The sequence below is a fragment of the Penicillium concentricum genome, assembly GCF_028827145.1.
Source record: "Penicillium concentricum strain IBT 3081 chromosome Unknown utg000002l_segment0_segment0, whole genome shotgun sequence".
Classification (NCBI taxonomy): Eukaryota; Fungi; Ascomycota; class Eurotiomycetes; order Eurotiales; family Aspergillaceae; genus Penicillium; species Penicillium concentricum.
The window spans coordinates 540721-559786 of record NW_026622755.1 but is presented as its reverse complement, the minus strand read 5'-3'; the positions used below and the strand labels follow the sequence as shown (position 1 = coordinate 559786).

The window sequence follows — 19066 nt, the reverse complement described above, 5'->3', positions numbered from 1 at the left end:
TATACGAAGGATGTTGCTGTCAAGTACGACTTCATGGACATCCTAGTCGCAAATGCCGGTGCTAGCTGGGGTGGGCCATTCGAGACTTTTGATGACTGGAAAAGCGCCAAGACACTTGATTTGAATGTCCGGGGTGTTTTCAATCTAGTTAGGTTGTAGGTTGCCCCAACCTTTATGTGGCAAGACTTGCAGACCGAATACTCACACTGCTTGCAGTATGGTACCGCTCCTTTCAGGGGCTGGGACATCGCAAGATCCAGCGCGTGTGATTATCATCAGTTCGATCGCTGGAATTGCCATTTCACATGTTGGGGATCGGGGCGCAATTATGTATAGTGCCTCCAAGGCAGCTGTGCATCACCTCGGAAGGAATCTGGCTCTGGAGCTCGTTCCCAAACACATTACAACGAATATTATTTCACCAGGCTTCTTCCCTACGCGTCTCGCATTGCCCCAAATTGATTATCTATGGGGTCCGGACAAGGCGGCAGGGTCAAATCCAATGGGTCGATTGGGAGAAGCAGAAGATGTTGCAGGTGCAATAGTGTACTTGTGCTCGAGAGCTGGAGCATACGTCAATGGGGAGAACACCTCGCTAGATGGTGGTGGAAGGTTAAGGACTGGAACACAACTAGACCATGGAGGCAAACTATGAAAAGAGTTCCGATACCTCATCCAATTCAGAGTTCCTTAATCGAAACAGCATAAAAGAACTCCAACCGTCTCCCGATTCTAGATACGAGGGCACACACGCCGCTCTTTGGCCAGCAAGAATAAGATAATTTACTAATTTACCCTTTGTCCACTAGTGCTTTCGATCAAAGCACGGTAAGGGTAGGCGAAGGTCGAAGGGTATCAAGTGACATTTCATATAAAAGCCCCTAATGACCAATCCGGTCACAATCGCCCACCGCAAACCGTCGGTTGGACCCCATCGCCCCACAGACCCAAATTATCACCGGCAGTCGAGCACATATCGGGACTGCGGAGCCTCCGATCCTTCTTTTCTGCAACGTCTGGGGTAATGCCGTATATCGCGTCTCGCCATGCCCAGGAAACCCACACCGACAGCTAAGCAGCGGGTTCGGACTGGTTGCCTGACCTGTCGGAAAAGGAGAAGAAAATGTACGCGTCACGTGCTTTGTTTTTTTTTCGCGATGAGAACTGACGGTTTGACGTTGTAGGTGATGAGCAGAAACCGAGATGTGCCAACTGTGAGGTTAAGGGACTTGCGTGTAAATATAGCTCTGATCTCGCATTTGTGCCACAGCGCGAGGGGGGTGGTTCCGGCGCGTCGCGACAAGCGTATAGCAGTATTACAGTAAGTGCTCCACAATGGGTTCGAATTTTGAGTCCACTTGGCGATCTGGTATGGATATGAGGCTGATTTTGATTAGTTTGTCGACGACTCGCCCCTTGCAGCTGCAAATAAGGAGAAATCAAAGGCCCCGCAGAAGCCTGCAGATGATTCTCAGAGCGATGGCAATGCTGGATTCTCTTTAGACGAATTACAGTCTTCGGCTGATGGCCCAGATGACCCCGGGGGTACAGGACGAGCCTTTGAATTCCAAAATATATTGTCACCCGCAGTCCCCCATGTCGACTTTTCTCAACCTCTAATCCCGTTTGTCGGTGAACGGAGTGCGCCGGGTACTCGATACATGAACAGTGCCCCGTACTTCGGATACCGATCTGTCACCAGCGATAGGACAGTCGAGCGACGAGGGGCACTTACAAGTGGCAGCCATGAGACTGACTTGCTTCGACATTTCCGGTACCACGTTGGTCCTTGGATTGATACCGGAGACCCTGAGCTCCCATTCGGCCTGCATGTTCTTCTGCTCTCGCGAACCAACAGAGCCCTGCAGGCTGCGGTTCTTGCGCTATCTGCAGGTCAACGACTTCTCGTGGCATCCCCAAATAGCAAGGACCTAGAAAGCAGCCAGCAGTTCCGAAAGGAAGCGGAAGAGAGTCTTGTGCTTGAATATGACCTGGCTAGATACGCCGGCCATACCCTCTTGATGCTTCAAGATGCTCTACCTGCTGGCCCGCAACAGTGGAGAGCCCTTTTGATTCACAGAATAGAGCATATAAGTGACTTTGCGTCACGAGCAGTGGGAGAAGAGGTCGGGGACGCTTTGTGGTGGCTTTACTTTCGACTCGGTAGGGCAACCTCTAATGACTTGAACAAATCAGCCAGTATACTAACCACTGGGCCTTTCTTACAGATCTCGCTGCCTCAATATCCTCTTCAAAGCCACCACTCATGCCCTTTCGATCATTATTACGACGAGACGGCACCTTATTACACCACCCACAATCCATGGGGCCTCAGACCGTTAATTCCGTTTACAAGCACATCTTGTGTCTTCTGGGACACTGTCTAGCCCTAATACACGGCGATCCAGAAATGTCCTCTCCCCATACAGTCGCATCATCAGATCTGGCAGCATTCCCGTCTTTACGACAATCGCACAGCCTATCACAATGGACATTCCTGTGGTCAGACTGCCAGAAATGGTACAATGAGCGACCGGTAAACGTGCAACAGATCGTCGACATCCGCGGCAGCGAAGCCGACCAAATCGACCCAGACCACGACTCGTCATTCCCAATCCTCATCTACACGACCCCAATGGCGCTGGTCGCCAACGCTGTCTACCATATGATTTGTCTCTTATTACTTACACATAAGCCACGGCTTCTGAAATCACTGCCTGGACCAAGATCCGTCACCTCGCATATCTGGCATGCCCAGTCCATCGCCGGGGTCGCAGCAAGCAACGATTCTCCCGAACAATGGGATCCGATATTAGTTGCGAGTCTTCTCACTATTGCGAAGGAGATGACACACGAATCCCAGCAAGCAGTTTTACTAGAGCGTTTTTCAAGGATCACGGCTACAACGGGCATTAAACTAGACCGAGAGGCTGAGGAGCTACAAGCGGCGTGGAACCTGGCGCGATACGAGGAGGAATTCGACGATGAAGCTGATGCTATGATTTCATAATTATACCCAAAACGCCGTATCTATTATTCTTTTTTCACATCAATGGTACCTATATTCAATATTCACATTCCATCATTGTATTCTCTCATTGCATATCGTATGCAAAGGGAATACTCTGCATAGCACCTCGTCGCTGCACACACATGGCAGCAGCAGCATTCGCGGTCGAAACTGCTGCCTCAATGTCATCATCAAATGCGCCCAAGTTGCGTCCTGTAGCTAAGAAACGCGCCACGGCACTCGCGAAGTATCCAACAAATGTATCACCGGCTGCAGTGGTATCAACAACCTTAGCGACCTTAACACCAGCAACGATGCCAGTGCGACCCGTCTTGGTCGAGAAATAAACACCCTTCGCACCAAGTGTAATCAGAACAATCTCAACTCCCGCTTTCTCGTGGAACTGCGGCGCCAACTCCTCAGGCCGTAAATCATCACCCTCAACAACATCTCCAACAGGAAGACCCTCAATCGACCGCGCCATCTGCACAACCTCCGTCTCATTCATAATAAGCACGGCGGTTCCGTGCAGCGCCGAAAGAGGAATTCCCTCTGGGAACACGGGCGCAGGATTGAAGACTACCTTCGCGCGGTCCAAGGCGGAAACATCATTGAAATATTCCAACAAGCCTAATGTCGTTGTGCGCGGGATCTCACCCTGCAACACCACAATATCGGGAGTTGACTGGCTCTTGAACGCAGCGAGAATATTATCCACAGAACTCAGCAGACCGGCGTGGTTTGCGCCAGGAACGACGAGAATCCTGTTCTCGCCGCCAATAGCTTCTTCAACAATAATGCTGGCAGACCCGGTTTGCGCGACAGTCGATTGCTCAATGGATGTTGTGTCGACGCCGGATTTTTCAAGCGCGGGTTGTAGGAGGGTAGAGTAGTATGGGTCTTCAGCACCAACGGCGCCGATCATGTTCACGGATACATCTTGGGTTGTTTGCGAGGTGAAGGAGGAGCGGCCGCAGGCAACAGCTTGATTTCCGCCTTTGCCGCCCGCTGAGACGGTGAGGGAGGTTGCTGTGAGGGTTTCGCCGGGTCCGGGGCAGCGAGGGGTTGCTGTAACGAAGTCGATGTTGAGGGAGCCGATTATGCTGATTTGGGGCTTTTTGGCGGATGGTCGGGTTTGGGTTGGGGTTGTGGTGGTCATTTTGGTGGGATGTGGTGGTTTGGGGTTCGGGAGGTTTAGGAGCGTTGGTTTGTACGGGTTAAATTGAATTGAGGAAATTGAATTGAAGGATGTTAACGGTTAAGGATTCAATAAATGTCTCGTCGCATGACCTTTCTTGTTTTTGCTCGGGATCTCGACCTTCGGCATGTCATAGCCCCGCGTCCCCACGTCCCGAGATTTACGCGTTGCCTGATGTGGGAGTCGTAGGCTATGTTTGTCCCTAATAGGCTAGCTTTGTACCTCTTTCGCCAAATATGGCTTAGCGCAGGAACCGGCCTGACCAGAATGGAAGCGAACCTTCGTGACTTAGGCCACGTGCTTTACCCCGGAATCGGTTAAATCTTTAGATGCAAGCTATAGCATGGAAACAACCGGGTTGTAATTTTGTTGAGAAATTTGTGACGCGCCATTTTAATAAAGAGACTTGCAACTACGAGCTCTCAAAATAATATTCAGTCAGCTAATGTACCCTAGATATATATCGCCCATGTGGGTTTTACCCAGTCCTCCATTTTATGATCAACGCTCGGGTTGTAATATATGTGAATAACAAGAGGTAAAACCTCCGCAGCTCAGAGAGCCGAGGTCGCCATTGGCAGAGGATAATCTGAATCTCTCCATGCGTGGGCGGGTGAGAGGATTTTCTTGGGTCGGGCCAGTGATCGGAACATGATTGATATCAAGAACTTTACGAATTTGGCGAAGGGGTTGCTGCACTGAAATTTGAGGCAACAAATGGTCCCAGTGTCATTTTAGAATAATTAGTGGTTGGAAAAGACTAATGATAACATAGTGCTCGACAGGTAATGCACCCCCATTCGGGGATTTTGCCCCCAGAGTCTGCCATGGCTCTAGCCCAGTGCTTTTCTGCGTCAAGCTTTTTTTCATTTCGATCACGCTGACTCCACAGTGGATAGCTCGTGCATCACACTATCTCAAGTCGACCAACTTATAGTATCGAAAGTGCTAGTCGAATAGTACGCTCTTCGTTATCATATTAAAACCGCGTATCTCATCCATAATCACTTTTTATTGCCGCAGTATTTCGTCGCTTCAAGGTTTTCCTTCTATCCTTAGTTCGCGGGGTCGGAGGTTTCTATACGAGCCATTAGGTGGCTTATTTCTTGACCAGTCAAGTACATAGTAACATCGTCCAACACCAGCACAACGCCACTAGTAGCTTCGTTGCGGTATGTGCAACTTCTCGTATGTTGATTCGACCGGGGACCCCGTTATCCATGCAGTCAGATTGCTTACTTCCATTCTCTAGTACCCAGCCCGCCGTCAGCCCGATTATCCCTACGAATTAATAACGTGTGCGTTACCCTCTCTTGGCTTACATTTCTAGATATCCGATCAGAATAATCACCAAATCACTTATATCCAAAACTTCAGTACTCTATACCCAAGATAACAATGACAGTCATTGATGGAACCCAAATATGGGCCGATACACCGTGGCCATTGATCCCAACAACTAAAAATGCCGTAAGTGGTTCACGTTCACACTGCAAGATGATATCCCTCTTACTCTCTAGTCAAAACATGCTGCCGTTTACATCGCGAAAGAAATGACCCACACGCATAATTGTATGCTCCGAGGTCTGAACAGTATCTACCACCAAGCAGAGAATGTCCAGAAACCCGAAGACATCACGGACCTTTTATTTTTCATCAAATGCTGGACAGGCTGGGTATCCCATCACCATATCATGGAAGAAGAAATGATGTTCCCGGGGTTTGAGAAGGTGATTGGCACGCCTGGATTCCTAGGCGACAATGTGGAACAGCATCATGGCTTCCAGCCACAGTTGAAGATACTCCAGGATTATAGCGCCCACACTAAACTTGCGGGTTATGATCCCTCAATTATCCGCAAAACCATTGAAGTGATGGGGCCCAGTTTCCGCGATCATCTAGGCGATGAAATTGACAGTCTTCTCCGAATGATTGATTATAACCCGGAGGCTTTGATGAAGGTATACAAGAGCTGTGTAGCCGAGGCAACCAAGCAAGACAAGGTATGTCTCTGGAACACATAGAATAGATTCATATTGATCAAAGTGATATATAGCAAGTCGTTCCTCCCATGGTGCTCGGACTGCGAGATGTCACCTTCGAGGGAGGTAATCAGTGGCCTTCGCTGCCTCCCATGGCTGGCTGGGTGATCAACTATTTCTTCGCCCGCAAACATTCTCACGCATGGCGTTTTCTTCCTTGTAACGGCTGGGGAAAGCCTCGTCGTCTAGCATTTGGACCTAAGCGAGAAGCAAAGAAATAGAAAACAAAGATAACGAGAAGGAATGGCTAGTAACGGGCTTAAAAAAGGGTTCATGTCTTCCATCTTCATCTCTTCCATCTTCTTTCTCAATATCACGCCATTTACGCCAGGTGGTCTACTGATTGTAAACATTATGCTTAGCATTGTAATATCCAATATATGATATGTTACATTTGAAACAAGCAAATTAACTAGCAAAGAGAAGTAGATCCCGCTCAATAACTCCCCCATGACTAACCCAATACTCCATGCAAAGGCAAACCATTCAGCTCATCTTAACCTGGAACAAATAACGCTGTCGGATCTGTGCAACATCATACACAATGTACTCATTGTACCACAGTCCCCCGTATTGTTTGCCCTTGACACCCCCAACGGCTACATCAGGCATCTTCACACCCGCCAAGGTCGGATTCAAACATGCCGAATCCTTCCACCCACCAGGAATGTTCGAACCCCTGCCGAGCGTCGCAATCTTGCCAGCAGCTAGCGCTTCCTCCCCAGCATTGTAGCTGGCTCCGTCAAGCTCCAGCATGGGCGCACCGAGCTCCGCATCGCAGAGAAGAAGCAGCCCCATTCCGCTACTGTTGTAGGGACAACAGTAGTTTGCGGATTTGCTGGAGATATCTGCTAGATAAACACCCTTGCCGAACATGTAGCCGTTGACGGGTGCTTCGGGGGGGGCGATACGCAATCCTTGGCTGAGGATACCACCGAAGTTTGTACTACGGGATCCGTGCCAGAGGAGGCGGCGGTCGCTGTTTGGGATGTTGGCGTAGGGGGATGCGTTGAAGCGGTCGTTTTCGCCTTGGCGTTCGATGCGGAAAATGTTCACTACCTTGTAGCTCATGTCGTGTGTCTCGCCGCGTGAGTTCTGGAGGTAGCTCTCGAGTTCTGTGAACTCGGTTGACTTGGGGTCCACTAAGATATGTCAGTTTGGTGAGATATTGCAGGCTCTAGGAATTATACACACATTCGGTCATCTCCTTCATACCCAGACTCTGGAACTGGCGATCCAGTGGGTGGATGTCATTGTCTTGCTTAGACGATACCATGATTTCATTCGCCACGTCCATGTCCGTCAGTGCCTCCAGCAGATCGATTTCCTTCTTGATCTGCGAATTTGTGTTCAAGGTCGGGGGCCGATGGCGACCAAAGACATGAGGAATCAAGGTGAAATACCGGTTGCTCAATGTCTCTATGGCATCATCAAACAACAGGCCATATCGTTCTTGTGCCACCTCGGGTGTAGTCATGAGCTCGGATATCTCCTTCAAAACCAAAAATCCACTTTTCAAAGTCCTGTCGCTCAGCTTTCCAAGTGGCAGCTTGTTGGCATCGTATGACATTGCAGCTAATGTGTCGAGAACATTTTGTCGATTGAAGATGAAGGACATGAGGTTTTGAAGCCCCTTGGACAAGGCGCTCTGGGTCATGGGCTCGTCTTCTTCTTCCTTGATAGTCTTCTCCTTTTTCACAGGCTCTTCGCCTTCGTCGTCCTCTTCATAGTTGCGCTCAAGGAAAGTATACTTCCCGTGCTTAGGAGTACTGAGCCGGTTCTCCCATCTGAGGCCTGACTTGTCTTTGAACTTCTTCTCATACTGTTCCATCGCGTACGCTAAACCGCCATCTCCGAGACAGGCTGACTGCCCACGCTCCCCAACTCGACCCCAGCGCGTCCAGGTGTAATATTTGGAGTTTGCACCGACTAGCAATTGGACACGATAGAATTTGTTCGCATTGTTGGCTGCCACAGTCTGGCTTAAGGTGGCATCCCAGATGAGGCCTGCATCGTCAATGTAGACCTTGGGATCTGTGGCAAAGCGAGTCAGTTTGTCTCCCACACATGAGCTCTCGTAGTATAGACTTACCCTTCAGTTTGCCCAGGCTCTCGAAGCCCTCGTCGATTGGGACATTAATTGCCTTTGTGGCTGTCTTTTGCGTGTCCTTTGTCTTTTTTTTGGAAGCATTTTCAACAGTGTCTTCATCCGCGCCTCGTTTCTTGCTTCCGGGCTTTTTATCCTCGGATGGTTTAGCTTTGCCGTTTGCACCATTCGCCTTGGTGACTTTGGTCTTCTTGCTTTCAATGGGATTCTCATCCACATCTTCATTCTTGACAGCGGCCTTTTTATCGCCGGAGGATTTATCTTTAGCGTTTGCTCCATTCTTCTGGGTGCCGTTTGTCGTTTTGTCGGCATCATTTTCGGCAGAAGCCGCATCTGCACCTCGCTTCCTGGTAATACGCTTGTTATCTGCAGGAAGAGATGCGATACTGTCCGCAGTCTCAGTCTGCGCATTGTCGTCTGCCTGGGATGCCTGATCAGCCTGGCCGAGGGAGTACTTCGACTCCGCCAACGGTTTCTTTGCCTTGTCTGAATCAAGGAGCCACGAAAGCGGGACAATGTGACAGTTGGCGAGCTGGCAAGCTTGTTTGTCTGGTCGACTGATTAATAAAAAAACCCAAAGGTTGTATAGTGACACCTCGAAAGTCTGAAACTTTGACCACTGCTTGCGAGCAAACGCCGTCTAGGCCTCCCATTCTTGAAAATGGTGATCAGGGGGCCGAAACAAGCGTCTCAATTATCGTCATGGACATTCTCAATACCGTCCATAATGGCTTTGGGTGTTGAGATAGCGATAAATTGACCACTGAAAAAGCACACAAGGGTTTCAAACTTCAGAGGTTGTCTTGGCCTGTGATAGTGCACTCACATTTGGTGGTCTGCTTCTCCACATCCTTCTCGGTGGTCACCAGATGTGTACAATCATCCGTGACCGCGGCACTGAATGTCGCTCCATTTTTCTCGATAAGCGACTTCAAGTCCGCTAGTAGTAGACTGGTCAGCATCCATGGATGTGATTATGGTGGAGATGACCTAATCAAAGACCGCCCCAAGGGGAATAGGGGCTCTGGCTCATACCTTGTTTTAGATTGGGAAAAGTACCGCCCACAGCGATAACAAGCTTCTTGTAACTTTGAGCCGGCATTATGTAGCTCAAGTGTAAAACAGGACCTGGTATCAGGAGTAGAAAATAGGAATGTAGAATGTCAAGATTGAAGAGGCGAGAGTCAAGCGAGTACGAGGTTGAGGTGTACGAGGTACATAAGAGGAAAATAGAACTCAAGATCAGAAGGATGATTTGATGGAAGTAGAATAGAAAACAGGAAGGAACAAGCCTTTTAAATAAAAACACGAGAGTGTTGTTAGTTACGCAGTCAATATTTGTGGCCTGAGGAGTCAGGCACCAATGAGGCTGCTGCCTGACGCTAAGCCAGGCAGCACACCCACCTTTTTGTGGAGCTAGGTGATCTATGGAGCATCCTCCGTACGGATGTATTTGTTAAGGATTCTAAACACATACCCTAACGCCAAGGAATTTCTGTTCCGGGACCACCGCGCTAATTTCTGACAGGCCATGTTGGAGGGGGATTTTCTGACATTGTCCTTTGACACTACACTTGTCACCAGTTAGAGAACGACTATGACGACTACTCCCATATTCGCCCTTGATCATCCACAGCTTGGCAGCCTCGCTGGCCGCCTGGTTGATCACCAGCATGCTGATGGACAGCCTGTGACTGAGCCTGTCGTCCATTTCCGTTCCATCCCCTATGCCACCATCCCGGCCCGTTTCAGACAAAGCGTACTCCTCGATCACATCCCGGATCACTTTGACGATCGTCCCCATGGCGACTTTACGCAGTATGGTGCTGCTTGTCCGCAGGTGCCACAACCCACAGGTAGAGGGAGTGCGACAGGAGGATTTGTACCTGGTGAGGAGCCAGTCACCTATGATGAGCAAACTTGTCTCAACTTGACCATCTCTGCGCCTGTCAAGAGTGCCCTTAACAAGACTGGCCTATCAATGCCCAAAAGGCTGCTTCCAGTTTTGGTATATGTGCATGGCGGTGGTATGGTCGAAGGCAAGGGCCATGTCAGCGCCCTTCACGACACATCAAAGATGACTGAGCTGGCAGCTCACGAGGCCATGGATGTTGTGATTGTGTCCATAGGATACCGGTTAAACTGGCAAGGCTTCATCGCCTGCTACGATCTACTCGACGAGGCGAGGGAGAATGGTGAACCTGCATTCAATTATGGGCTGCGGGACCAACGCAACAGCTTTCTCTGGGTCCAGAAACACATCGCAGGTTTTGGCGGTGATCCAAATAACATCACGGCCTTTGGTGAGTCGGGTGGCGCTGTCTCGCTCTCCTTGCACGCTTGTTCAGACGTGCCTTTGTTCAACCGAGTCATCCTCCAGAGTGGTACACCAAATACCATAGAGAACTGGACACTTGATAAGTTTGATGCATACTATCACAGTCTGCTGTCATATTTAGAAATCACAGGAGCAACACGTGCAGAGCGGCTCAAGGCCCTCCGTGAGGTACCGGTGTCACGCCTGATTGACTTCATTCGTGAGAAAAAGGTCGGCACGATGAAGCCCTTCTTCGGCCCGGAGTGTGAGTTTTTCTCTCAGCGGCCTTTTTGGGCCAATCAAGGCGAGATTCTGGCCAAATGCTCATGGGTCCACGAGATCATGATTGGCGACGACTCGTGTGAGGGATCTGTGTTCATGCCACTACTGAAAGACATCTCTGCTAGCATGTACATTTCACAAGTTCACACTATTCTCGGTGAGGAGTCAGGCCGCCGCGTGCTTGACGCATACGACATATACGAGGGTATGGACGAGGGCCTCTTCTGGCAGCATTTGATGGTTATAATGGGAGACTTGATCTTCTCCGAGCCTGCGCACTCAGTCGCCGTCGCGGTGGCGCAGAATGGTCGCCAGCGTTTGTATCGCTGGCAGTTTGGTCTACAGAACCCCTTCCCAGGGTCGGCTTTCTCCTACACCACGGGGCATCATTTTGTCGAACTCATGTACCAGTTCATGACGCTCACGGGACGTCTCCCTCCTCACAGAAACCATTTCCTGCGACGTCAGGGGGAGGAAATGGCTCGCAGCTGGATTCGATTTGCTAATGGACTCCCGCCAATGCCCGGCGCGAAACCATACGATATAGAAGAAGGCAGCATTATGATTTGCGATATGCTACACGGGTGGACAGTGCGAACAAGAGCGGAAGATGAAGCCATCAGCCAGCAGGATCCGTGGGGTCCCCGACGGTACCGGCAGTGGGAAGTTTTGAACGAGGAGTTGAAAAGAGCTGGATACGCCAAGGATGGGACTGCCTCAGAGAATGAAAGGATTCAGGCGACGAGAAACAGGTTGATGGAATAGGATGTACCGGAGATGCGCGGGTGCCAGCTATATTCATATGAAGAGAAAGAATAATCGGCCCATCGTCCGGGTTCTGTCACATATCATTCTGCCTGTTTCCATATCTAGTTCGAATAACAGAGATCTTGCAGAATATCCCATTTATAGTTATCTTGTATTCGTACGCCTTTCCGCCTGTTATGAGCTTGAGGTCAGTATCTAGTATGACATTGATTCGTTGAATATAGGATCTCTGGTTATCTCCAGAACTGGATCCTATAAGAGCTCTTCAAGAAATAACCAATACGACATACGACGTTTGCGCTTCGATGAATTTTCTTACATTGAACTGCAAATCCACTTATTAAGACTTGGATGTCAGTAGCACTCTTGTCTCCATATTCTATCAGATACTTTTGAAAGAAGAATTGCAGCACCTTAACTAAGTGGCTTAGTGAATGTATTGAACCTTCAAAGGATATGTACTTGATACCGCTTTCTAGCAGCGCGACAATCACTCCGGGTGGACCATCTAAAGAACCACACCTAAGACACCTCCCTGCACCAATCCCATGAAACCATAGATCCTCATCCAGGCCCACTATTTACTAATCTCCATAGCTTTGTATCCGCTAGTCCGACTGGCAGGCAGAGCAAGACCCTCAACCGAAGAAAGCAACCAGCCGGGATGAAAGACATTGAAAATACCAACAGCAATGACCATCAGCACACCATCAAGCCCAATGAAATACGACTCGTGAGTAATAAGATACCCATCCCAGCCCTGAGCCAGCTCAATGGTACGGTAAATACTCCGGATATAGATGCAGAGCACGGACATAACCATCGTGGCCATCAGTATCAAAAAAGACCCTTTCGCAGAGCGAAGAAGGCCAAGCCTTGTAACTCGACGGACGAAATCGATGGTACACACCACAAAGATCGAAATTGAGACGAGTTGGAATACAATTCCTGCAACCATGGTCTGGGTACCTGGTGCAGTGTCGCCGCCGGATACGCCTGATTCTGAGGATGCCAGGCCTCCACCGACAGCTTGGATGACGAGCGACACGACGTCGCAAGTGCAGAAAATCCAGAGGTATTGCTTTGGGGTGAAGATAGAGGATTCAGGACCAGCTATTTGGATGAAGCGGCCGAGGAGGATATAGATGCCTGCCGTAAACATGGTTGGGGCTGTTTTATATCGTCTGGGTTAGTCCAAGCCTAAGATCAAAGTTCATTTTTCCTTGGGGCTGTGCTCACCAATGATCAATGTCGAGATCTGGATCATGAATGCGGTCGAGTTGTAAGGGCATTCAGATGACCAGGTTCGCCCGGCCCAGCCAATTAGTTCAACTATAGATGTACACTGTCAGTTCCCGTAGTAGGACCTCGTGAGAAAACAGCTGTAGAATGTTGCGTACTTAAACATCCAATAGCAAAAACACTGCACCACCATGTGCGCTTCCAGCAAAATTGGGCGATATGGAGAGCCATAGATAGCCCGAATAAGACACAGAACGTAACTCCGGCTGCCTTACTTGGAATATACCCGTATCCTGTAGAAAAGTCGGGTCTATATGCATGGCAGCCTTGGCCGATCTCAATCATCTCTGCTTGGGTGATACCGGTCATATTGAGAAAGTTTGGATATCACGAGGTGTAATCTGGGATATGAAGCTCGGAATTTGTATTTCGGATTGAGAGGAATGTGAATGAGTAGATGAATGGATGTTGATGATAAGATTCATATTCTTTTCGACAGACATGGGCTTATATATTACTGACAGACCATGATAGCAAATTGAACACGGAGCTCTCTCTGCTCAGCCTCTAGATCCACTGAGTATTGGCAAGTGATATTTTAGGATGCAGCATAACATTCTCAATCTAATTGGCGACTTCTGAGTGATTCACTGGGGCTCATTTCAGTCGAAGTCCAAGTCATGAAATTCTATAGATTTAAGGTGTGGGGGCTGAGCTCCCATTGGCTGCTTCGTATATTTTTGGCCAGGCCACAGCCAAACCAAGAGGTCGATCTGTGATTGGCTGGACCGTATTTTTACTGTTTGAGATTGCCTAATTTGGGAATCATGTAGGAGGCACTATACAAAAGGGAATTCCAATCCTACAAATCGCCGTAATTGTGGGTTGAGATGGCAAAAGTACGCCCTTAATTCCCACTCTCCTTTGAGGTACTACAACTCTTCTCAACTCCTACCACCCAACAAATTCAGATTGTCTTGCCCACGGCCCGTCAACACCCTGCGGTTTCATCAACAGGAGAACCGGGCACGGGTTAGGAAAGACGTCATTCTCCGGAAACATCAGCGCGTCATAAACCCGCTGCGAGTCATCTGGAACCCTCTCCCCAATAGCCAGATGCAAAAGGGGTTCTTCTTCTATCTCTAAGATCCTCCGAGCAGTGCTGCAGTGTCGTCTTCCCTGGCCCCAAAGCCCCTCCTTTGTAGGATATTTGGCCAGGACCTCAATTGCCCGCCGCCGAATATACGGCTCCCGACATTTTGTTGCGGCCCAGTATACCATTGGCACGACGTCGGCGTCAAGCGAGAAAGGCTCGAGGCCTGATGGCTTTTCCAGGTTCCTGCCTAGTGTGATGATCTCTTCTGCGGCGGCAACAATATTCTCAAAATATGTGTTGTATTCGTCGTATATGCACTCGTGCCGTGCCGTGCAACATAGTAGCCAGACAAGAGAGGTGTTGTAGTTGATTTTGAGAACCAGGGTTGCGCGCGGATCCAATAAACCGATCTTTTTGGCCGGCTTTTCCATCATCAACTCGAAGGCTGTATACCAGTCATAGCACTCTTGCTCCAACTGCCATTGCTGTTTCAATTGCTGCTCACGGATTTGATCGGGTGGAGCAGTTCGCTCCAGGCTGGGGGATTGAGAGAGCGAGTGCGAAAATGCGGATCGACTAAATGCTAGTCCTCGATTCGTAATACTAGTCAGGGATTCTCGTGCTTGCGATATATTCTCGAATTTGATAGCCTGTCTTGGGGCTGATGTTTGCTTTTTGGGTTGGGGATCGAAAGATATGACAGGTCGGCCGAATAGAGGGAGTTGGATATTGAGCCGGTAGAACAGTTGAGATAGCTCGTGGTCAATTCCATCTCTGCGTTTAGGGCTGACTAGTTTCTGTTGGTTCAGAAGGATATGTATACCCCCTTGGATATGATCTAAAACCCGCACGTTGTTTGACCTGAGCATTTCCACACAAATGAATAACAAACAAGTGACTAGCAACAAGTCGTATTTAAACTCTTTGGGGTTGGCTAAATGGTCCCGGAATTTCTGAATAGCTTTATTATACTGCTGAAGAGCAAAGAGATCAGACCCGCGCCCATCAGCGCTTGGGTTTGTATGCTGCTCATACATTGCGCTAACAGCAGCAACGGCATGCCGAACCGTCGGCTCACGGTAACTGAGCTGTGGAAGGAAATAGTTCCACAAATCGGAGGAAAAGAATCCAGAGAAAGCTTGCGAAATCTGCGTGCAAAACGCGTGGACATATTGTCTCTCTTCACGCGACCCCGGCAAGAGCACTATACGATTATCCGGGCCGACAGCTGGGCAGAGGTTCGAGCGGGAGACTTTCTCATGTAGCTGCTTCTGCGATGCGCTGTTGTATCCATCGCATTTGCGCCCACCTTTGAGACACTGCAAGCAGTCTGGCTTTTCTTCGCCGCATCTTACGTGGCGCATTCTGTCAGGGTTAGTTGGATGGCTTGGTCGTTGGCGGGCTTAACTCACTTGCATGTGATGCAGCCATTTCTGGATTTGGATCGGCCTGCTCGCTTCATAATGGGCTAGGAGAAATGATATGAGGGGTGCAATAGGAGTCGGATGTTTTCCGGATAATATTATAGACGATGTGGGTGTGCCGTTGTGGTGTCAGCCTAAGCTGACAGGGGATTTTAATTGGTGCATAAAAATATAATGTCGGGAGATTGTTTTCTCATTGGCTGCATCGTATCCAGAAAGAGGGAGATCGATTTGCTATTCTAGGTAGTTAATTAGTTAGTTACGTGTCTCGAGTTATGTAAGTGTCCATCCTATAGGAGCAGTAAACCAACAGAAACTATCTAGGAATCATAGGTAACAATGCAAAAGGGTGACTTTTATACAATTGACGAGTAAGACCACGGGAAAACACTTTTACAGGCAGCACACTCCCCGCTAAACTACTCCAGTTATGTTGAGAATCCTCACCGCGTTCTCAGCTGTCTCATCATAGTCTCTCGACATCTCACTCATATCACCCGCACCCACCCTAAGTGGCGCTTGGGTGCTGGTGGCATCTGGAGAGCCGGCCGTGCAGAGTACACGGCTTATGTGCGGCCAGTAGTCGGGTGCCCAGATGGGTGTCAGGGGTGAGAAATGAGGTTGCTGCCTGCTGAGGCCTGACGGCCCCAGGCACCACTAAGGCCTCAGGCATCAACACTTTCAGTACTGTCGTCCTGACACTATAGTATATACCACACACAGTGAGCCTTGCATTTGGACTTAGATCTCCTTTGGTATAAGACATTACCGTATCGATATTTCTTTCAGGGTCATGTCGGTGGTTGGTCATATTTATGCCTACAACCGTTCTGCTATGAAGTCGGACTTGCCGCTTTGGGACACGGTTGCCGCTCCGGTGGCGTACTTCCCGTTCCTGCCCCCGAGAGGGAAGGCCCGCAATGACTTGCCAACAAGATGAATAATGCATATGAGAATCATTCACGATGGAGTTGACTTTCTTAATAAGTCGCGATGGAACAAATGCCAAGAGGGGACATGCGCAGCGAGCCTGTAACTCCTGTCGTCACAAAAAGGTGTCGTATACTGTCCTAGATAACCTTCTAGCAACCGGAGTTGTACGCTGACTTTGCCAGAAACGATGTTATCACAACACCTCCCACGAGCAATTACCTGGTGGGACTTGTTCCCCTGATATCTCTTGTCTCACAAGTAGCCAAAGTCCTGTATCTCAGACTTCAAGACGATATCCAGCAGTCAGAAATAGATCTGCATCTCCAAGAGGTGAGCGATCAAGTGGCTTCTCCCCCAGAATCCGGTGGAACAAGGGGGCGAACAGGTGGATCAAGAGTCTCGTCGTTTTGCGTGTGACTCCAACCCTATAGCGACTCTAATGGAACAGAACGAGTCAAGGCTGCAGAAGGGTCGATCCCAAAAAGGAGATGTGGGTGCATGGTTGGGCGCTGAGGAGAATTTCATTGATCAAGGCGAAACCCCTAGCTTCTCCTCACCTACAGCACTAGGGAACCATGTTCACCCCGACTGGCTGCCCCCAAAAGACTGCCAAGAGGCGTTGATAGACATATATTTTCGTCGGATACACCCATTGCTGCCTCTTCTTGATGAACATGAAGTACGAACCCAGCACAGAGCAGGTATTCTCCCTCCGCGGCTTCTTCAAGTGATTTGTCTTGTTGCAGCGAAGGACCAGAGCGCGGTGCCTTTCCAATGCCTTGGTTCCCATCCAAACACTCTTCCACTGGAGAAATTCAGTAACATCATCTATACTGATGCTATGCAAAACATCTCAAGAAGGGCCGAGAAAAAAGTACTCGCAATACAAATCTTGGCGCTTCTGTCACTGCACGAATGGGGCTCCACTGGGTCCGAGGATTGTTCTTTGAATCTGGCCCAGGCTATTCACCATGCCCAGACCATGGGGTTGCATCTGCTGAGGCCAGATCAACACTCTAGTACCTCTTCCAAGGGTATTTTCTGGTGCCTGTGGAGTCTAGACCGATGGAACGCTGCTATGAATGGGAGACCCCTGATGATCCACGACGGAGACAGGAGCCAGGGGGTGGATGACGTTGTTTCAACGTTCCACTCGCCGTTTCGTGTCTGGCTTCGGATTTCCGATAAGCTCGGAGAAGTGATTCACTTCTACCGACCGATCATGAAAGGCATGGATCAGAGCGAACTCGATCTCCCCTCCTTTGAAGATATTGTAGAGCAATGTGAGGCCTGGGACATGTCTCCAGACCTGCTTGGTATGAAACACTCCGTCTTTTAGTTGCAACATTGTCTAACCCATAGACCGACAGAGTCTCTCGAGCTTGTTTATCATTCTGTGATTATTCTCTCAACACATTCCACCGGATTGCAAGGACGTTCACGGCCATTAGCATCAAAAATCCGACAAAGTCATTCAATCCTTACCATCGCGTCGCTTAGTTGCAATCAAGATATTCGGAATTTTCTGCCGTTTCCGATGATCGGTTACACCATCTCGCTCGTCTTCTCGGTCACGTACAAACAGCTGAGAGAAAGCAAACTGCCAAGTGCACGCCACGCAGCCATTTCTCAAATTCGTCTATTTCATCAGTGTCTCAAGAAAATGGGCACTACATGGTGGTCGGCCGCTGTGATGACTCGTCTAGGCCAACGTGTGTTAAACAGCATCCAACCCACCATAGACGAAGAACGTTCCACAGGTCCAGAAATCAATATCACCCGACTAAACTCTCTGCCGGAATCAAGTCATATATCTTCACAGCCACTTATTTCCACTGATAATATCCCGTCGCACTCGGTTGTCGACATTGCGCAGGTGGCGAGACGGATTCATACAGGATCTCAGACCACACACCCTCTGGCTGGTCATCGACTGGGATCGGACAAACCTTCTAATTTCGAAGTAGACACCACGCCATTGTTAACAGCAACTGAAATCGAGGATTTTGATACCTTTTTCGGCAATTTTCTTGATGTTGGTTTTCCGAACCGCTCGAATGATCAATTATTGTTAGATCTCGACATGGCCGACTTCGAATTTGGGGACGGTCTAGCTTGATGAAAATTGCAGGAAGGTAAAGGAACATATCTTGTGCTTGTTGTGTACTTTTTGTATTTAATATGGCATAGGGTGCATAGTGAAGAGAAGGCCTACGGATACATTCCCGCTAAACTGCCAGGGGTATATCTTCCGGTGGCCGCTGTTCTTGACTATCCTGTCGTAGTTATCATCTTGGCAGTTTAGCGGTGAAGAGCTATATGTAATGATTCCGATAGGGTAGTTGAAAACAGCGGCCAGCGGAAGACATACCCGAGGTAGTTTAGCGGGAAATTTGTCAGTAGCTTTTATAGTACACAAGAACAGATCCTGTGTATACTTTTTGGCTGTAATATACTTGGGTCCAAGTACTCCAATACATTATATACTTTCAGAACTAGCAGTCATATGATGGTGGGAAGATGCTCCATTATAGATCAAGGAATGTCCCTCGCAAGATTGTAAGAAAATCTCCAAGTACTAACCTTGAAAGATCTTCGCGACTTATTGTAACCTATGTATTTAGACAACATAACAAGAATGTCGGTA

General features: G+C 48.9%; 9 protein-coding genes across 9 annotated transcripts; 5 read left to right on the top strand and 4 right to left on the bottom strand.

Annotated features, from left to right (window-relative positions):
• Positions 1–33: 33 nt before the first annotated feature.
• On the top strand, positions 34–655 carry N7517_003779 (uncharacterized protein; the record flags this gene model as incomplete). The annotated part of the gene is made up of 2 exons (XM_056721509.1): positions 34–155; positions 217–655. The coding sequence occupies 2 exons, from the start codon at positions 34–36 to the stop codon at positions 653–655; spliced, it is 561 nt and encodes a 186-aa protein (XP_056577759.1).
• A 391-nt stretch (positions 656–1046) lies between these two features.
• Positions 1047–3010, top strand: N7517_003778 (uncharacterized protein; the record flags this gene model as incomplete). Its single annotated transcript, XM_056721508.1, has 4 exons — positions 1047–1125; positions 1185–1321; positions 1398–2163; positions 2229–3010. 4 exons carry the CDS (start codon positions 1047–1049, stop codon positions 3008–3010), a joined length of 1764 nt encoding a protein of 587 aa, XP_056577758.1.
• An 85-nt stretch (positions 3011–3095) lies between these two features.
• Positions 3096–4169, bottom strand: N7517_003777 (ribokinase; the record flags this gene model as incomplete). The annotated part of the gene is made up of 1 exon (XM_056721507.1): positions 3096–4169. One exon carries the CDS (start codon positions 4167–4169, stop codon positions 3096–3098), a length of 1074 nt encoding a protein of 357 aa, XP_056577757.1.
• Positions 4170–5606: 1437 nt separating this feature from the next.
• Positions 5607–6471, top strand: N7517_003776 (uncharacterized protein; the record flags this gene model as incomplete). Its single annotated transcript, XM_056721506.1, has 3 exons — positions 5607–5678; positions 5729–6211; positions 6265–6471. The coding sequence occupies 3 exons, from the start codon at positions 5607–5609 to the stop codon at positions 6469–6471; spliced, it is 762 nt and encodes a 253-aa protein (XP_056577756.1).
• A 265-nt stretch (positions 6472–6736) lies between these two features.
• N7517_003775 (uncharacterized protein) lies at positions 6737–9459 on the bottom strand (the record flags this gene model as incomplete). The annotated part of the gene is made up of 5 exons (XM_056721505.1): positions 6737–7392; positions 7445–8284; positions 8343–8906; positions 9184–9297; positions 9393–9459. 5 exons carry the CDS (start codon positions 9457–9459, stop codon positions 6737–6739), a joined length of 2241 nt encoding a protein of 746 aa, XP_056577755.1.
• A 495-nt stretch (positions 9460–9954) lies between these two features.
• Positions 9955–11721, top strand: N7517_003774 (Carboxylesterase type B; the record flags this gene model as incomplete). The annotated part of the gene is made up of 1 exon (XM_056721504.1): positions 9955–11721. One exon carries the CDS (start codon positions 9955–9957, stop codon positions 11719–11721), a length of 1767 nt encoding a protein of 588 aa, XP_056577754.1.
• A 580-nt stretch (positions 11722–12301) lies between these two features.
• Positions 12302–13335, bottom strand: N7517_003773 (RTA1 domain-containing protein; the record flags this gene model as incomplete). The annotated part of the gene is made up of 3 exons (XM_056721503.1): positions 12302–12894; positions 12964–13056; positions 13125–13335. 3 exons carry the CDS (start codon positions 13333–13335, stop codon positions 12302–12304), a joined length of 897 nt encoding a protein of 298 aa, XP_056577753.1.
• A 582-nt stretch (positions 13336–13917) lies between these two features.
• Positions 13918–15524, bottom strand: N7517_003772 (Zn(II)2Cys6 transcription factor domain-containing protein; the record flags this gene model as incomplete). The annotated part of the gene is made up of 2 exons (XM_056721502.1): positions 13918–15427; positions 15475–15524. 2 exons carry the CDS (start codon positions 15522–15524, stop codon positions 13918–13920), a joined length of 1560 nt encoding a protein of 519 aa, XP_056577752.1.
• A 301-nt stretch (positions 15525–15825) lies between these two features.
• N7517_003771 (fungal specific transcription factor domain-containing protein) lies at positions 15826–18538 on the top strand (the record flags this gene model as incomplete). The annotated part of the gene is made up of 5 exons (XM_056721501.1): positions 15826–15857; positions 15915–16094; positions 16602–16749; positions 16868–17735; positions 17790–18538. 5 exons carry the CDS (start codon positions 15826–15828, stop codon positions 18536–18538), a joined length of 1977 nt encoding a protein of 658 aa, XP_056577751.1.
• Between the last annotated feature and the right edge of the window lie 528 nt (positions 18539–19066).